The following is a 20208-nucleotide window of genomic DNA, read 5'->3' on the forward strand; positions in this document are numbered from 1 at the left end:
TTATGAGAGAACAGGAATCACTCAAGTGTTTGTTCCCTCAGTCCATTTTTTACCTGTGTTTACATGGATCAAATGTGGACTGCAATGGGTGGTCAGGTGTAAGAAGATTTGTGTCCACCTATTTCTACTTAGCTTCAGGTTCATTCAGATTTGTTGGACCAAATGGCAACAGTTTGTGCCTAAGTCTGCTTTTACTGAGTTGGTTGAATAGAGTATACGTAAGTTGGTGCTTGTCTGATTATGTCCAGCCACCCATAGGGATTACATGGATCCATTTTCCTCCATCATAAGATAGAGGAAAAATCAGAACTGATACAGATATCACATATGTGACTTCCATGCTTTGGTTCTGAGCCAACTCAGCTGGGGATCAGTCTGGTATTCCCTGCTGAGACAGAGTGCAGGAAGCCTGTAATAATGGCCCTACCAGCAGCACATTCTGGTCTTCCCTTCACTCATTCACAGCTCTGCTCAGCCACTAGGACTGGAAAAAGAATACTTTGCAGTAAGGAAGAGCATGTTATTCACTTCCCTACCTTATAATATAACTGGCCCTCGACAATATTACCATTAGTTACACAGTTTTGTCATATAGGAAGCAGAAGAAAGTACCTAGCCATTACAACTTGGAGCTTATACAGGGTTTCCTCTTTTCACCTCTGCCAAGGGAAATATGTAGTGGGGGGAGCAAACAGAAGGTATGCAGTTGGCATGACCAGCGCTAATATGAAACCATTGTTTTGCCCTATATGAGCAAAACACTGTTTCAAAAAAAATTCTAAATAATCTCTATTGTTTCAATTTAGAATTTTTTTTTTATTTACACTACGGCCTCTAACATTACATCAATAATAGGAACATATTCACATACACCTACTATTACTATAAAATGTACCTTTTGTCTGGAATCCTTACTGAAAACTAGCAGAAAACGGCATGTGATGTTGCCTAGAGATCAGTTTGATCAGATGCTTTCACAAGCCAGTAATAGCTTGTTTATATCCTAGCAAAACCAAAAGTAACAAAATCCTTGTTGCTTCCTGTTTCTTATACCATAGAGATGTTTGAGGATGTTCCAGTCCTCGGTCATCTCTATGGTATGTCAGCAGAACTGACAGCTTTGGTCCTGGGGTCCCCGGTAGGACAGGAGCCTGGAAAGGCAGCAGAAGGCAGTGGGGGAAACCCCTCTTGCCGCATATAATAGTGATCCAGAAGCTATTGACATAATAGTGCATCACAAGTTGAAAAAAAAGATACTAGGATGATGCCTGTAGCTGCATGCAAGACTTGCCAGTACAGCTACTTCAAGTCCAGGACATCATAAGTTATTATTCCCTGCACCAGGCAGTAATGCTCTCAGTTTCTATCATGAATCATACCTGTGTCGTTTTGGATTCTTGCAACATTTTTCCACTTGATTCTTTAACAAGAGTAGATATATTGTCAAGGGTTTGATCTTCATAAAAAAGCAAGGGTGAAACACCAATCTAATTAAAAGAAAATAAACAACATAATGAAATATAGTAATTGCATCACTACTGTCATCAAATACACTTACGGTATGTATTTAGGAGTGTGTTCTGGGTTTAATTTCCACCAAGGATATAATCTGCGCAAACCTGGAATCTTCTTGTTTCTGCATACCTCAGAGTGATCTAGGCTCCTCATACATTCCAGAAACATATTTGTAGTAAGTTTCCCCCAGACTGATCTTACAGCATATGTACATGAATTATGGTGGGGACATCAGAATGCAAGCTTCTCCAGAGCAAGGACCAATGTGAATGGTCCAATGTTCTTTGAAAAGTTTGTGCACAAAAAAAGCATTGGTATTTATAAATATTCACTCTCCGGCCATTTTATTAGGTACACCTTGCTAGTACCAGGTTGGACCCCCTTTTGCCTTCAGAGCCGTCTTAATTCTTCATGGCATAGATTCAGTTGTGGGAAACATTCCTCAGAGATTTGATCCATGATGCGAATCTCCCATTCCACTACATCCCAAAGGTGCTCTATTGGATTGAGATCTAGTGACTATGAAGGCCACTGGAGTACAGTGAACTCATTGTCATGTTCAAGAAACCAGTTTGATCTGAGCTATGGTGCATTTTCCTAGTGCATTATCAGAAGATGGGTACACTGGTGTCATAAAGGGATGGACATGGTCAGCAACAATACTCAGGTATGCTGTGGTATCCCCCACAACATTACACCACCACCAGCAGCCTGAACCATTGATACAAGATGGATCCATGCTTTCATGTTGTTTATGCCAAATTCTGACCCTACAATCTGAAATCGAGACTCATCAGACCAGGCAACTCTTTTCCAATCTTCTATTGTCCAACTTTGGTGCGAATTGTAGCCTCCATTTCCTGTTCTTAGCAGACCGGAGTGGCAACTGGAGTGGTCTATTGCTGCTGTAGCCCATCTGCTTCAAGGTTCAACATGCTGTGCATTCAGAGATGGTATTCTGCATACCTTAATTGTAATGAGTGGTTATTTGAGCTACTGTTTCCTTTCTATCATTGCGAAAACCAATATGACCATTCTCCTCTGACCTCAACAAGGTATTTTCATCCACAAAACTGCCGCTCACTGGATATTTTCTCTTTTTTGGACTGTTCTCTGTAAACCATAGAGATGGTTGTAAGTGAAAATCCCAGTAGATCACTAGTTTTTTAAATACTCAGAGCAGCCTGTCTGACACCAACAACCATGCCACATTCAAAGTCCCTTAAATCCTCTCTCTTCCCCATTTTGATGCTTGGTTTGAACTTCAGTAAGTCGTCTTCATCAGGTCTAGATGCCTAAATGCACTGAGTTGCTGCCATGTGATTGGCTGATTAGCAATTTGTGTTACCAAGTAATTGAACAGGTATACGTAATAAAGAAGACAGTGAGTGTATATGCAGTGGTATCCCTGAAAGGGCCAATTGCTGACGATGGAATGTAATAAAAGCTGAACTAAAAGGAAAGCCACAGCAGTACAAATGATGAGGATGACCAGGATTCTTCCCCTGATTATGCAGAGGCTGCCAGCACACAAACAGGATAACTAATTTATGCACACTGACCCAATAACCAGTCTAGGGGATGTCTATTTGGTTTTTAATGCTGAGAAAACTTGTAACTGACGAGAGGTGTAGGGAATGTGATACTTGGATCAATGATAGCTCCATAGAAGAGGACACTCTGTCTGTTATATCCTTATAGCACCAAATGTCACCCAGATCAGCAAACAGGCTTTTACTCACGGGTTCACCAAATAGCTGCCCAGTTTTAGCTTCCTTTTGCCTTCTAGTGAAGTGTTACTAGACTATATCCTCAAGGGTTAAGTCTCAGAGGTGTCTCCATAGTTGCAGGTACGGACCCCCCACTTTGCCACAGCCGGAATCCTGATGAGAATTAGTATAGATCAGCAGCAGTGCCTTCAGAGATGGCAGCTTACCCAGCTGGTGAATCTCCTATGCCAAATGTGTAGGGCTGTCCCGAAAATGCATGATCAGGCTTCTAGACAGTTCCACAGCAACCTCCCAAGCCTCAGACTGAGGCAAGAGAGCTAACACATGCCCTCCCCAAATATTTATACCCTCTCCATCATGGTTGGGGGAAATATGAGTACTCATAAGTCAACCTGACAGGGAAACCTCATACTATAGCCAGTGGTGCCAGTGACACCTACTGACAACAATGAGAAACAACAACCCCACTAAGCTTAGGAAGAAACCAGGTGCACAATTATACTAATCAAAACTGGACTGACTACCACCCAGTCAAAAAACATTTTCCTATCACTTAGCAACCTATCTAGGAGGGTGCTACATATATACAGTTATGTTCAAAATAATAGCAGTCAGACATCACTAACCTGATCAATCACTGTTTTTGGTAGAAATGATATTTCTACATGGCAAATAATTTACTAGCAGGTGTAGTAGCGTAATAGAAATCCAACAGACCCAACAGTCATGACATGCATGCTGCTGATTCTGTGTAATTGAATCACTAATTGAAAGGGGCATGTTCAAAATAATAGCAGTGTGGAGTTCTATTAGTGAGGTCATTCATTCTTTGAAAAACAGGTGGCAATTATTGCCCTTATTTAAGGAAGGAAGGCAGCAAAAGTTGTACATGCTGGTTACAGTGCATTTCTCTCTGAAATTCTGAGGAAAATGGGTCGTTGCAGACATTGTTCAGAAGAACAGCGTACCTTGATTAAAAAGTTGATTGGAGAGGGGAAAACATATAAAGAAGTGCAGAAAATGATAGGCTGCTCAGCTAAAATGATCGCAAATGCTTTAAAATGGCAACCAAAACCTGAAAGACATGGAAGAAAGCGAAAAACTACGATTCAAATGGATAGAAGAATAGCCAAAATGGCAAGGACTCAGCCAACAATCAGCTCCAGGAAGATCAAAGAAGGTCTAAAGTTACCTGTGAGTACTGTTACAATTAGAAGACGCCTATGTGAAGCCAAGCTATCTGCAAGAAGCCCCCGTAAAGTCCCACTGTTGAAAAAAGACGCGCTGAAGAGGTTACAATTTGCCAAAGAGCACATTGACTGGCCTAAAGAGAAATGGCGCAACATTTTGTGGACTGATGAAAGTAAGATTGTTATTTTTGGGTCCAGTGGCCGGAGACAGTTTGTCAGACGACCCCCAAACACTGAATTCAAGCCACAGTACACTGTGAAGATAGTGAAGCATGGTTGCGCAAGCATCATGATATGGGGATGATTCTCATACTACGGTGTTGGGCCTATTTATCGCATACCAGGGATCATGGATCAGTTTGAATACATCAGAATACTTGAAGGGGTCATGCTGCCTTATGCTGAAGAGGAAATGCCCTTGAAATGGGTGTTCCAACAAGACAACGACCCCAAACACACCAGTAAATGTGCAACATCTTGGTTCCAGAGCAACAAGAATGATGTTATGGATTGGCCAGCCCAATCCCAGGATCTTAATCCAATAGAAAACTTGTGGGGTGACATCAAAAATGCAGTTTCTGAGGCAAAACCAAGAAATAGAGAAGAACTGTGGAATGTAGTCCAATCATCCTGGGCTGGAATACCTGTTCACAGGTGCCAGAAGTTGGGTGACTCCATGCAACACAGATGTACAGCAATTCTCAGAAACAGTGCTTATACAACTAAATATTAGTTAAGTGATTCAAAGGAAAGCAAAATCTTCAAACATTTTTAAGTTTACAGTGAGGAACAGATTTATTTGAACACCCTGCGATTTTGCAAGTTCTCCCACTTAGAAATCATGGAGGGGTCTGAAGTTCACATTGTAGGTGCATTCCCACTCTGAGAGACATAATTTAAAAAAAAATTTCAGGAAATCACATTGTATGATTTTTAAAGAACTTATTTGTCTTGCACTGCTGAACATAAGTATTTGAAAACCTGAGAAAATCAGTGTTAATATTTGGTACAGAAGCCTTTGTTTGCAAATGTTTCCTGTAGTTCTTGACCAGGTTTGCACACACTGCAACAGGGATTTTGGCCCACTCCTCCACACAGATCTCCTCTAGATCAGTCAGGTTTCCGGGCAGTCGCTGAGCAACACGGAGTTACAGCTCCCTCCAAAGATGTTCTATTGGATTTAGGTCTGGAGACTGGATAGGCCACTCCAGAACCTTGATATTCTTCTTACGGAGCCACTCCTTGGTTATCCTGGCTGTGTGATTCGGGTCGTTGTCATGTTGGAAGACCCAGCCACGACCCATCTTCAATGCTCTGACTGAGGGAAGGAGGTTGTTGCTCAAAATCTCACAATAAATGGCCCCATTCATCCTCTCCTTAATACAGTGCAGTTGTCCTGTCCCCTTCGCAGAAAAGCACCCCCAAAGCATGATGTTACCACTCCCATGCTTCACAGTAGGGATGGTGTTCTTGGGATGCAACTCATCCTTTTTCCTCCAAACACGACGAGTGAAGTTTAGACCAAAAAGTTCTACTTTGGTCTCATCTGACCACATGACTTTCTCCCATGCCTCCTCTGGTGATCCAGATGGTCATTGGCAAACTTCAGACGGGCCTGGACATGTGATGACCTGAACAGGGGAACCTTCCATGCAATGCATGATTTGAAACCATGACAGTGTAGTGTTCTACCGACAGTGACCTTTGAAACTGCAGTCCCAGCTCTCTTCATGTCATTGACCAGCTCCTCTCTTGTAGTTCTCGGCTGATTCCTCACCTTTCTTATCATCAGTGATACCCCACGAGGTGAGATCTTGCATGGAGCCCCAGTCCGAGGGAGACTGACAGTCGTCTTTAGCCTCTTCCATTTTCTAACAATTGCTCCAACAGTTGATCTATTTTCACCAAGCTGCTTGGCAGTTGCCCCGTAGCCCTTTCTAGCCTTGTGGAGGTCCACAATTTTGTCTCTGGTGTCTTTTGACAGCTCTTTGGTCTTGCCCATGGTAGTAGTTGGCGTCTGACTGACTGTGGGGTGGACAGGTGTCTTTAAAGAGTTCAGACAGGTGCTACTAAGTTAGATTAATGAGTGGAGTAGAGGTGGACTTTTTAAAGGCACAGTAACAGGTCTTTGAGAGACAGAATTCTTGCTGTTTCTTAGGTGTTCAAATACTTGTGTTCAGCAGTGCAAGACAAATACATTCTTTAAAAATCATACAATGTGATTTCCTGAATTTTTTTTTTAATTCTGTCTCTCAGAGTGGGAATGCACCTACAATGTGAATTTCAGACCCCTCCATGAATTCTAAGTGGGAGAACTTGCAAAATTGCAGGGTGTTCAAATACTTCTGTTCCTCACTGTATATAGTGAATGTTTGAGTTTGTAAAGAAGAATACAAACACTGCTATTTTTTTGAACAGTCTAATATTCACTTTTCTTCAATTTTGTAGAGGAACAACACAAATTTGAGATATTTTTCTTCATGTTTTGATTTGGAATAGAATGTGTAGTGTTCCCAATGCATTTGTGTGTATGGAAATAAAAACTATTAGGATTTTGAGCTTTATTCACTTTGTTCAACACACTGCTATTATTTTGAACACAACTGTATATATATATATATATATATATATATATATATATATATATATACTGCATGTTGAAATGCGTTTATTACAAAATATATGAAAAATATTTTTAAAAATATATTTCAAATATACTGTATGTCTTTAAAAATAAAAATGTACATTTTTGGAATGCATTTACCAATATATGTAAAAATATAAAAACATATTTTTCAAAATATTTTTCATATATTTTGTAATATATAAAAAATACATTTAAACATGCAGTATTAATATACAGTGGGGATCAAAAGTTTGGGCACCCCAGCTAAAAATTTGTATTAATGTGCATAAAGAAGCCAAGGAAAGATGGAAAAATCTCCAAAAGGCATCAAATTACAGATAAGACATTCTTATAATATGTCAACAAAAGTTAGATTTTATTTCCATCATTTACACTTTCAAAATAACAGAAAACAAAAAAATGACGTCTGCAAAAGTTTGGGCACCCTGCAGAGTTAATATCTTGTACTGCCCCCTTTGGCAAGTATCACAGCTTGTAAACGCTTTTTGTAGCCAGCCAAGAGTCTTTCAATTCTTGTTTGAGGTATCTTTGCCCATTCTTCCTTACAAAAGTCTTCCAGTTCTTTGAGATTTCTGGGCTGTCTGTCACGCACTGCTCTTTTAAGGTCTATCCATAGATTTTCAATTATGTTGAGGTCAAGAGATTGTGAAGGCCATGGCAAAACCTTCAGTTTACGCCTCTTGATGTAATCCCCCATGGATTTCGAGGTGTGTTTAGGATCATTATCCATTTGTAGAAGCCATCCTCTCTTTAACTTCAGCTTTTTCACAGATGGCATCAAGTTACCATCCAAAATTTGCTGAAAGTTTATTGAATCCATTTTTCCTTCTACTCGTGAGATGTTCCCTGTGCACTGGCTGCAACACAACCCCAAAGCATGATTGATCCAACCCCATGCTTAACAGTTGGACAGAGGTTCTTTTCATTAAATTCTGTGCCCCTTCTTCTCCAAACGTACCTTTGCTCATTCCGGCCAAAAAGTTCAATTTTAACCTCATCGGTCCACAGAACTTGTTTCCAAAATGCATCAGGCTTATCTATATGTTCATTTGCAAAGTTCAAACGATGATTTTTGTGGTGAGGACGTAGAAAAGGTTTTCTTCTGATGACTCTTCCATGAAGACCATATTTGTACAAGTATCTCTTTATAGTGGAATAGTGTACCACAACTCCAGTGTCTGCCAGATCTTTCTGGAGGGATCGTGCAGTCAAACGTGGGTTTTGAATTGTTTTTCTCACAATCCTGCGAGCTGTTCTGTCTGATATTTTTCTTGGTCTTCCAGATCTTGCTTTAACTTCCACTGTTCCTGATGACTGCCATTTCTTAATTACATTCCGAACAGAGGATATTGACATCTGAAAACGCTTTGCTATCTTCTTATAGCCTTCTCCAGCTTTGTGAGCGTCAACTATTTTCAGTTTCAGTTTTCTAGACAACTGCTTAGAAGAACCTATGGTGCTGATTGTTGGGGCAAGGTCAGATGAGTCTGGGCATTTAAAACCTTTGAGATTGACATCACCTGGTCTTCCCAGACGATGATTGAGCACAATCCATGACACTGGCAGGTCTCAGCTTTGCAAAGGGGGCAGTGCATGCTATAAATTCTGCAGGGTGCCCAAACTTTTGCAGACGCCATTTTTTTGTTTTCTGTTATTTTGAAAGTGTAAATGATGGAAATAAAATCTAACTTTTGTTGACATATTATAAGAATGGCTAATCTGTAATTTGATGCCTTTTGGAGATTTTTCCATCTTTCCTTGGCTTCTTTATGCACATTAATACAAATTTTTAGCTGGGGTGCCCAAACTTTCGATCCCCACTGTATATATATACTGCATGTTGAAATGCGCTTTTTATATATGCAGTGAACAGCCTTGGCTCTTTTCAACATACCACTAATTTGCATAGGCTGAGCATCTGACAAAAATTGGAACACCTCGGATCCAGACTGTGGGTATTCATGGTATACTTGCCATTCCATGGCCAGTTAGAACATATGAATGCGATCTAAACCCTGGTACACACTATCAGTTTTCTTTTTCATTCAACTCAGCAGCCTGAAAAAAAAAAACAAGGAGATCGCAGTACTAACGATGCAATTTTAGTACAGCGATTTCACCACTGAGCTATTTATTTATTTCAGGTACTTATATAGCGCCGTCCATTTACGCAGCGCTTTACAAATATATATATATATATTGTACATTCACATCAGTCCCTAACCCTCAAGGGACTTACAATCTAAGGTCCCTAACATACATTCATACATACACATACTAGGGCCAATTTAGACAGCCAATTAACCTACCAGCATGTCTTTGGAGTGTGGGAGGAAACCAGAGTACCTGGAGGAAACCCACACAGGCACAGGGAGAACATGAAAACTCCAGGCAGGTGGTGCCGTGGCTGGGATTTGAACCGACGACCCTAGTCCTGCCAGGCAGAAGTGCTAACCATTTAGCCACTGTGCTGACCCAGGCTCTTGTATTCTGACAGAGGAACCGTCCCCCTGCCACAACACACCTGTCAGTGCTCACAGCCATTGACTGAGAGCACTGATCAGATGCCGGTCGGCTGCTGGTTTTCCAGCATGGTCGTCCATAAAAAGCGGGCCGTGAGATCGGCTTCCATCGGACAAGGACCTGTACACACGGGCTGAATGTCGGCTGGTTTCTACTGTATTTTCTATTGATTTTGGCCGACATTAGGCCTGTGTATACGGCGCTTAAGACTGGATAATAGTCAATCTCACTGTGCAACCTGAGCAGGTCTTTGTAAAGTTGTCTCACTTTCTTTTATTTAAAATAAAACATTTACCAGGCACCTGCTGGACATTGTTACACAGTGAAAATATGCAGTAAGTACCAATTATAACTTTTTTTTAAAAATACTTTGGGGTTGATTTACTAAAACTGGAACACTCAGAATCTGGTCTGGTCTGTCGCTCTCTGGTGGTGCTGGGCAGCATGGCTCTCTCTGGTGGTGCTGGGCAGTATGGCTCTCCCTCTCTGGTGGTGCTGGGCAGTGTGGCTCTCCCTCTCTGGTGGGGCTGGGTAGCTTGGCTCTCTGTCTTCCTGACTGTGCTGGGCAGTGTGGCTCTCCCTCTCTCTCTGGTGGTGCTGGGCAGCAGTGTGGCTCTCTCTCTCTCTGGTGGTGCTGGGCAGCATAGCTCTCTCTCTCTCGTGGTTTTGGGCACAGTGGCTCTCTCTGCTGGGTGCTGGGCAGCATGGCTCTCTCTCTCACTGTTGGTGCTGGGCAGCGTGGCTCTCTGTTGGGCAGCAGTGTGGCTATTTCTCTCTGATGGTGGTGCTGGGCAGCAGTGTGTCTCTCTCTCTCTGGTGGTGTTGGGCAGTGTGGCTCACTCTCGTGGTACTGGGCAGTGTGGCTCTCTCTGGTTGTGCTGGACATTGTGGCTCTCTCTCTGATGGTGCTGGGCAGCAAGGCTCTCGCTCTCTCTCTGGTGGTGCTGGGCATCAGTGCTCTCTCTCTGATGGTGCTGGGTAGTGTGGCTCTCCCTCTCTGGTGGTGCTGGGCAGTGTGGCTCTCCCTCTCTGGTGGTGCTGGGCAGTGTGACTCTCCCTCTCTGGTGGTGCTTGGCAGCATAACTCTCTCTGGTGGTGCAGGGCAGTGTGGCTGTCCCTCTCTGGTGGTGCAGGGCAGTGTGGCTCTCTCTCTCTGGTGGTGCTGGGCAGTATGGCTCTCCCTCTCTGGTGGTGCTGGGCAGTGTGGCTCTCCCTCTCTGGTGGTGCTGGGCAGTGTGGCTCTCCCTCTCTGGTGGTGCTTGGCAGCATAACTCTCTCTGGTGGTGCAGGGCAGTGTGGCTCTCCCTCTCTGGTGGTGTTGGGCAGTGTGGCTCTCCCTCTCTGGTGGTGCTGGGCAGTGTGGCTCTCCCTCTCTGGTGGTGCTGGGCAGTGTGGCTCTCCCTCTCTGGTGGTGCTGGGCAGTGTGGCTCTCCCTCTCTGGTGGTGCTGGCTAGCATGGCTCTCTGTCTCCTTGACTCCATGCATCCAGTATTTGGTATAAATGTAGTCCTCTTAAAATGAATGTATTTTGTCTAGAAATCCATTTTTCACAATCTGATAATGTAATATATGTGTGCTAACGCAGCTTTACCAAAGAAGATCCGTCATTTCTGTAAGTCCTGTAAGTGTTTATTTGGAAATCTGAAATGGGATGAGGCACATTAAACCTTTATAGCATTATCGGTCCATTACCTCACTGTAGAATCTGTCTCCTTCATTGCTGATAACAACCATACTGACTTGATTTCCACTTTGCTGAATGAGGCTGACAATGTCTTCATGTTCCAGGTCCTGCACACTCTGATCATTTACTCCTAGCAGACGGTCTCCTTCTCGCATCCCAGAAACCTCTGCTGGCAGTCCTGGATCCAGCTCACGTAAGAACTGTCCTGGTTGGCAAAATATAGCAAAATGCAAGGATACATTTTCTTGATAATATATTACAAATAGCATAAGAAAATCCCACGTACTGTGAGAAGCAGGCCACAAATTCCCCATACTGTTTGTACAATCTCTGTACTATTTTCTGTTCGGTGGATTTGTGAGCGAGTGTTTTGAGAGGGTCTCCCTAGAATTATACACATATACAGTACCTATAGCTCCCAGACCCAATAAAAACCTGACAGGGGTTTCAACATACCTCCATTTTATTGAAAACAATGAAAAGATTTCACATATATTTTAATTAGTAATCTTAAAGTTTTACTAAACCCAGGACCCTGCATTCACTATATCTGGTCTCCCACAGTACACACAACATGGAAATGCAATTATTTTTGTAAATATAAACTGCTAAATACCTTTTCTCATTGGCAGTAAGAGCAGACTTGTGACTTTTATCAGTGTCCAGAAAAACACTGGTTAAAGCTTGTAGGAGGAGTTTCTATTCCCCTCTGATTGTCCTTTGAGGCTGCAACACCCCTGACCCTCTGTCTGAACAGTACTGATTGGCCCTGTGCTGATCACATACAGTCTCCCAAGAAAAAAAAACCTCTCTAATAATATACACCACACTGAGCAAGCGCAGCTTGCCCCCAAGGCTCTGTTCTATCAGCAGATGGATTGGAGACAGTAGAGGAGGTAAAGGGGAGGATCAGAGAAGTCAGGATCAAATAGCCTTTTTGCACAATGCAGAGGATTAACCCCTTAGGTTCCACAGTGAGTATAACAAGCATGTTTTACTGCATATACAGACTGATTTTACTGTTGTGGGTTTAGTAACATTTTAAACCATCCACAGTTATGTACCTTCTACTGTTACAAAGTTAACTGGTTTAATTAATGCAAAGAGCAATCTGCTAAGTGCAAAGTACAATAACTACCATCAAGCCAGATTTATTTTATTAAAGGCAGAACAGACCGAGATCAGTGGTTGGGATGGATACTATACTGTTTTCTCTGCAATCATTTATTGAATAAGGATACAAAAAGCACTGCCCAGGTCTCTGAAAAGGCTCAGAGTACGCATGAAATCTCATAGATTGTAAGCTCTAACTAGCAGGGCCCTCTGATTCCTCTTGTAGCAAATTGTATTATAACTGTAATGTCTACCTTTGTTTTGTAAAGTGCTGCGTAGACTGTTGGTGCTATATAAATCCTGTATTATAATAATAATAATGAAATGCAGAAGAATGCCTTGTTCCCATGTCCTGTGCCATCAGACTGTGATCATCTCTCAGTCCTGAATTTGGTAAATGAGCCAGCATAAGTATTATCCTTCACGTGCAAGAACAGAACATGAACCAAAATGGTGTAAATAATTACGTTGTACTTGTAATCTTTGTGAACAGAACTTGAAGAAGTAGTAACACTTTAAGTTTCTTTACACCGTTCATTTCTCCAATGGATTAAAATACTGCAGGTACTTTGTCCCAGCATTCTAGGTGCCCTGTAAAGCTGGCTGTAATGTTGGTCAGGACGTGTATCCCCCTTGGTGCACAGCCACCCAACACCATAGTCTTACTGCCAGTGTTTGCCTTGGCAAAAGAGAAAAGTGTGACTATCCAAACAAGGTGGGGGGAAGCCTCCTCGCCCTGCATGCAGGAGCACCTCTCCTCTCATGCATGCACTCATCAGTACCCAGGACCAGGAGGGGCAGCAGTCATGTGAGAGTCAAAAACAAAGGCGGTCCTCCGACTTAGAGATGAGCCATACACCGTGTGTAGATATATTAGTCAGGGCTGCTGTTAGAAACCATGGGGCCCCATACAGAAAACCTGAGAGTGCCCTCCCCCCCAAAAAAAAAAATCAGTTTACTATGCTTCAGTTATGAATGAACACAGTGAGTAATAGGTACCGATCACTCACTGTGTTAATCATCCTGAAGGATCCTATTATGTTTTTGCAGTTACAAGTGGGAAGGAGAGGAGGGAACCAAGGAGCACTGCAGGGGTGGGCACACAGAGGGGCCTGGGCAACAATGTATAGTGCACAGGGAGGTGATGGGTGCGGGGGAGGGGGGGGGCAATTACTGGAATCGACCCCCTGTATGTCTCTCTCTCTCTGCAGCAGCTGGATGCTATCGGGAAGGACTATTCTATTGGACTCCTGAAGCACAAGTTGCCTTTGAAACCCTAAAAGGACTTTTTACCTCAGCCCCTATTCTATTCATAAAAACCTTGAATATCTAAGGACTGCCAAACGTTTGAAGCAACGCCAAGCTAGATGGGCATTATTCTTTTCAAGATTTGCATTTCATATTATCTACAGGCCTGGATCAAAGAATGCCCTTTCCTGCATGTTCGAGGATTCCAAGGAAACTTCAGTGCCTGATACTATTCTGTCTGCTGGCCACTTCCTGTTACTGCAAACTGATCTTTTATCTAGAATTAACCAAGCTTCTGTGAATATTCCCAGCCTTCCTGGAGTTACCTTGGTGGCTAAGGAAGGAATGTTGTGGAAGGAAGATAACATTTTTGTGCCAGAACAGATTTGAGTAGCTGTTCTGGGGCTTTGTCATGACCATCCCCTGGCAGGCTATTTTGGGATCCACAAGACCCTTGATCTGGTAAAATGCATGTTCTGGTGGCTGGATCTGGAAAAGAACTGTAAAGAGTATGTCAATTCTTGTGCTACCTGTACCCAAAACAAGAGTGCCAGGAGCCGAGCCTGGGGCCTACTCCGACCCTTGCCAGTTCCGGCTAGACCTTGGAGAATGATCTCCATGGACTTCATAGTGGAGCTCCCACCATCTGAAGGGTGCACAGCCATCTTTGTGATTGTGGATCGGCTATCTAAAATGGTTCATTTTCTTCCTCTGAAGAACACACCCTCGGCCATGGAGACTGCTCGAGTCTTTGTCAAAGAAATCGTGAGACTTCATGGGGTACCTGTGAATATTGTCTCAGATCGGGGAGTCCAATTTACTTCAAGATTTTGGAGAGCCAGTATTTCATGTATCACTGTTAAAACCTGCAGTCGCAGATCCTTTTCTAAATAGAAGATCTGGTCCACCTGGACCTGTAATTGTTAATGGGGATGAGGAATATGAGGTGGAAGCCATTGTGGACTGCAGAAAAAGGAGGAATCGGTTGCAATACCTTATTAAATGGAGGGGGGTACGGTCCAGAGGAGAATTCTTGGGGACCTGAACAGAATGTTCATGCCAAAGAACTTATTCATGCCTTTTTCCACAGTCATCCACAGAAAAGAAGCCAATTGGGCACCCAGAGGCTGCCCGTAGGGAGGGGGCAATGTCAGGGACATGTTGACCATGGCATAGCTGAGGCTCGTAGCCGCACGTGAACGCGCAGGCCTGCAGGTGCTCGTACTGTTGTGTGTGGCCGTACACATATGCCCATGCGTGGGCATACACGCACGGAAATGTGCATTGGCTAATTCTGACGCCCACTGGCCTATAAAGGTGCATCAGCTGCACTAGTGAATTGCTGTCTGATCTGCAGCTCCCCCTCCTGTATTCCTGTGATTACCTGTGATTGACCCCAGCTTGCTTCTGGGACTCCACCTCTGCCTTCTGACTCTGCTTGATCTGCTCCCACCATCACTGACCCTGGCTTGTGACCCGACTAGTCTTCTGCCTGCCGTTCATGTCTGATCTGCTTATCTGTTACCGTCCCGGCTTGTCTGACCCCGGATGCAGTCTGCTACCTGCCTGCTTCACTGCCTGCCTGCTCTGCTACCAGTCTGCTCTTCTGCCAGCCAGTCCAGCCATCCCATCGGCCAGCGAAGTGCCAGCAATTCCCGCACAGACTACAGGACTGACCAGGCACTCATACCCCGCCGTGCTCTTGTGGTTGCTGTCCCACTTTCAGTGGGCCTTGACCCGAAGCCGTACGAGAGGCCTTCCTCTGCCGTCAGGCTCACAAGTAAGGTACGTGACACCTGTACCGCTGCAAGTCCATAATTGGCAGAGTCCATTGCTGGTAAATCTTCCTAGGGTGGTAATTGAACGTTGCTCCAGGCTAAATCTTCCTCTGGGATCTAGACCTTCTTGCTTCCCATGCGCTGGAGGCCCTACAGCCCTGTCTTCCCCCTTTTTATTTGTAAACCAGGGTGGAGGGCGGAACCAAAAAAGCCCAGGAAACCAGTCAACCCATAGCTTAACCTTTCCCTAGACTGGGTAGCTCAGTCTCACTAACTAGCAGCAAACTCCCCCAGTAGGCACCTATCTACAAGCCTGTCTCCTCCATCCCCTTGCTAGCTGTGGTCAGGCACCTTGAAAGATGGCATAAAGTACTTGTGGTTTCGCTTCTCGCTTCTCGGCCTTTTGGCTAAGATCAAGTGTAGTATCTGTTCTTATCAGTGTCCAGTGGGGGTGCTCCCGACCATTCTAGTTTACGGGGATGGTTGTTGTATAGTACCCTCACTGGTATGATGGGGGTCCGGAAGGCTAGTACCGGAGGGACAGAAACCAGGGAGCGCCATGATTCGTTCTGGGGCCTTGGGAGTAATTCCTCTGGGGAGACCGGAAAGACCCAGTACCTCCTGATTTGAACGTGCTACCTTGGTCTGGCCTGGGGCTGGGGACGCAAAAAGTCCGCAAACTCAGTGCCCCCTGGGGAAGACGCTCTCAGGGGTGTCACTAGTAACACTTGGGTGTGGGACCCCACGGTGTGAAGATGACACATGGCCACTGTTTTTCACCTCTTTTTGCACAGCGCCCTAAGGACCAGGTCTTTTGGCTAAGTCCAGGGCAATTTTTGCTACAGGCCTCAGGGCCTGGTCTGTGCACTATTAGGCACGGTACCACTTTTTTATTTTATTCTATTTATTTAAACCACTCCCACGTTTTGTCACTTTTTGCTTTCTTATGTGTGTGTTTTTCACGGATGGAGGGTGTGGGTCCTCGGGCCTTACCTGAAGTCTAGGGGGAGGATGTGTGGCCATACGGTTCCTTCCTCCCCTGATCCCTAGGGGGTTTTCTCTTCGGGAGAACCCCCTTGCCTAGTACTGGATGTCCGGCTTCGGCTGGGCATAAGGAACGGTGGTCCACCAGGCCTTTTGGCCAGGAGGACCAAATGGGAACCTTGTCCCTGTCAGGAGCTTCGTGCCCCGGGGGATCGGGTGAACGGTCCAACCCTTTCGGGGGTAGGACAAACACACCCCTAAGTGCACGTTTTTCGTGTGTGTGTTTCTGCACTTGCACTTTTTTGCGGACACTTACGGGTTTTTACGTTATAGTTGCACGTTTGCGGACTTAAAAAAAAAAAAAAAATAAAGTACTTGTGGTTTCGCTTCTCGCTTCTCGGCCTTTTGGCTAAGATCAAGTGTAGTATCTGTTCTTATCAGTGTCCAGTGGGGGTGCTCCCGGCCATTCTAGCTTTGCGGGGATGGCTGTTGTATAGTACCCTCACTGGTATGATGGGGGTCCGGAAGGCTAGTACCGGAGGGACAGAAACCAGGGAGCGCCATGATTCGTTCTGGGGCCTTGGGAGTAATTCCTCTGGGAAGACTGGAAAGACCCAGTACCTCCTGATTCGGATGGATCTACCTTGGTCTGGCCAGGGGCTGGGGACGCAAAAAGTCCACAAACTCAGTGCCCCCTGAGGAAGAGGCTCTCAGGGGTGTCACTAGTAACACTTGGGTGTGGGACCCCACGGTGTGAAGATGACACATGGCCACTGTTTTTCACCTCTTTTTGCACAGCGCCCTAAGGACCAGGTCTTTTGGCTAAGTCCAGGGCAATTTTTGCTACGGGCCTCAGGGCCTGGTCTGTGCACAATTTGGCACGGTACCACTTTTTTATTTTCTATTTATTTAATTTATTATGCACTCCCACGTTTGTCACTTCTTTCTTTGCTTATGTGTGTGTTTCACGGATGGAGGGTGTGGGTCCTCGGGCCTACCCTGAAGTCTAGGGGGAGGATGTGTGGCCTTTTGGTTCCTTCCTCCCCTGATCCCTAGGGGGCTTTCTCTTCGGGAGAGCCCCCTGGCCTAGTACTGGATGTCCGGCTTCGGCTGGACATAAGGAACAGTGGTCCACCAGGCCTTTTGGCCAGGAGGACCAAATGGGAACTTTGTCCCCGTCAGGAGCTTCGTGCCCCGGGGGATCAGGGTAAGCGGTCCAAGCCCCTTTAGGGGTAGGACACAAGCACACCCCTAAGTGCACTTTTTCGTGTGGTTTTTTGCACTTGCACTTTTTTGTGATTCACTTACGGGTTTTTTCGTTGTAGTTTGCACGTTTGCGGACTTAAAAAAAAATAAATAAAGTACTTGTGGTATTTTGTTCCACTGATGAAATGATTGGTGTAAAGAAACTTAAAAATAGCTTACAAATAAATGTATTAATACTGTATAGAACATTCTATAATGCTTTTTGTGAGATAAGTATTTAATACATATATGATATTTTAGTTTACCTTGTCCCCCTAGGCACTTTTCTTGTCTTAAAAGGAATCCATATCCCTCTGGACTCCGCATCAAGTGAAGCTTTCTTGTTCGATAAGGTACATAAGATATATCAGCAAATGCAATGCTTGGTGTAATTCCCTGAGCTTCATATACTCCCCATGCAGATGGTTCCAAAACTAGTAGAACAACCCGTGAGCCACTATTTTGCAACTGCAAGAGAAAGGCAAAAAAAATCTTCAATAAACAAACTGCTGTAAGCATGGAAAGGAGGTCTAAAACTCAATCACTTAAATCTCATATAAGCTTTAACATTGTGTAATTTCAGAAGTTGCTTTTAATCTATTTTATATCAGCAGCTTTCATTAAATTAATTCCTGGTAATTTTTCCATGAAGGTCCTTGTGCAGACATGGCTGGTTATGGGGTTAAACCAATACTCCAATTGTGCTCCCGCATTGTGTGCCTGTGCATGGGAACTGGCTGAAAGAGGCTGGATGAGAACAGCAGCAATGAGACTTGACAATTGTAAAATCTGTATTTTATTTTAAGAAAACACAACTGTTGATATATTGTGGTTGATTGACTAAATACAAATCAGTAAAATTGGCATATTTGCATGGGAATTTGCACTTGGCACCTTAGCTTAGTGACCCATCCAATCATGTGCAAGCAAAAAATATGTTTTTTTTTCCTTGGACATGATTGGGTATTCTTTACAAAGTGAATTTTCACAACAGGTAAGGGGAAATTCTCTTGCAAAGTTAACAGCATATTTGATTTTGGTAAATCAATCCTAGAATGTTTGCAAACTAAATGTCATCAGTTAAGGTTGAGATTTATGTTAATAATCTTTTTTAAGCAATCTTTTCACAGTTTCACAGCTATTAGGATACATTCGCTGGCCAGCAATACTACATGCTGCCTGCACAATGTGTGTAACCTACAGCAGCTGTCAGATTTGTACTCTATACAAATCAATGACCAGTGTTTCCATTGTTTGCATGTACCTGATAACCTGAGCGGTTACATATGACTAGAGGCCAGAACCAACCCTTGAGCGTGGGTTCACACTTGTATGATGCGGCATATCGCATGTGATTCGCACAGCAACCGCACCGTGCACCTGTGCAAATCACATGCGAATTCTGTGCGGTGTGATTTGAGCCATACATTTTTGTATGGCTCAAATCACACCGCATCTGCACCAAAAAGATGCAAGACCCTTTTTCAGTCCACACTAGAATCAGATCGTATTGGGTACTCACACCTATACGATCCGATTCTGCACATCGCACCACATTTTGCGGAGCGATTTTGGGGTGTTGTTAACAGCCGCAACAGTTCGCATGAACGGGGTGAGATTGTGATGTGGTGCGGAATTCGCACAGAAACCACTTCGAATTCCGCATCGCATCAGTGTGAACCCAGGCTCACTCAGACAGTGTACACCCAGGCTGTAAAATATAGTGCAGCGCTGAAAAATGAATAAATAATCATGTAGTTCAATAACTGTTCATAAAATCTTGTGCAGAATCACGAAGAGCTTTCTCTTTTAAGATACACTGATGCCAAAAAAGAATCATATAGCAGAAATGCGCACTCACCGACCGTGCATTAAAAATGTGCATATAAGTGACCATCAACCCGAGTGGCTGGCAGCAGGTGGTACATCCCTCGGGGGTAAAGCATCAGCCTTGGGTGAAGTAATACACAGCAGGGCTCAGAAATCTCCTCAAGAGCGAGTGGACAGCCTAGATGAATGGGTTCCCTCCTCTGGATGATGGATGAACTGACAGACTGCTGCTCTGGATCTGAAACCCTCAATAGAGGGTCAAAAACAAAAGGGAGTGCCAATGGTGCAGTAGGTTGATGCTTTTATTTGGTCACATAAAAAACAAGGGTGCAAGTACAAATAAAACCGCCAAATGAAACTGCCAGATGATGACAAGAGAACTAATATTGTACTGACCCAGAAGTAAAATGGCCGCCGGACCTCCTCGTGGTCGCGGTGGTAAATGACATCACTCGTGCTGTCGGCTCCTCCTGAGGCCTTTCGTGCTACGGCACTTCATCAGAGGGGTTGGCCTCCCCTCTGATGAAGTGCACAAAAGGCCTTAGTACAATATTACTTCTCTTGTCATCATCTGGCAGTTTCATTTGGCGGTTTTATTTGTACTTGCACCCTTGTTTTTTATGTGACCAAATAAAAGCATCAACCTACTGCACTATTGGCACTCCCTTTTGTTTTTGACCCTCTATTGAGGGTTTCAGATCCACAGCAGCAGTCTGTCAGT

At 44.1% G+C, this 20208-nt stretch overlaps 1 protein-coding gene and 2 pseudogenes across 1 annotated transcript in view; 2 read left to right on the top strand and 1 right to left on the bottom strand.

Annotated features, from left to right (window-relative positions):
- NHERF4 (NHERF family PDZ scaffold protein 4) overlaps window positions 1–20208 on the bottom strand; it is a 48483-nt gene that overhangs the window by 5414 nt on the left and 22861 nt on the right. The window contains exons 8-10 of the mRNA XM_089678576.1: window positions 17924–18125; window positions 11298–11494; window positions 1380–1487 (exon numbers count right to left, since the gene is read on the bottom strand). Of these exons, the coding sequence (XP_089534702.1) occupies window positions 1380–1487; window positions 11298–11494; window positions 17924–18125 (507 nt within the window). The remainder of the gene's footprint in view (window positions 1–1379; window positions 1488–11297; window positions 11495–17923; window positions 18126–20208) is intronic.
- On the top strand, window positions 15816–15930 carry LOC149461245 (U2 spliceosomal RNA; annotated as a pseudogene).
- LOC149461246 (U2 spliceosomal RNA) lies at window positions 16802–16917 on the top strand (annotated as a pseudogene).

Source organism: Staurois parvus, unplaced genomic scaffold (assembly GCF_062004578.1).
Source record: "Staurois parvus isolate SC_StPar_1 unplaced genomic scaffold, SC_StPar_1.0 ptg000207l, whole genome shotgun sequence".
NCBI lineage: Eukaryota > Metazoa > Chordata > Amphibia > Anura > Ranidae > Staurois > Staurois parvus.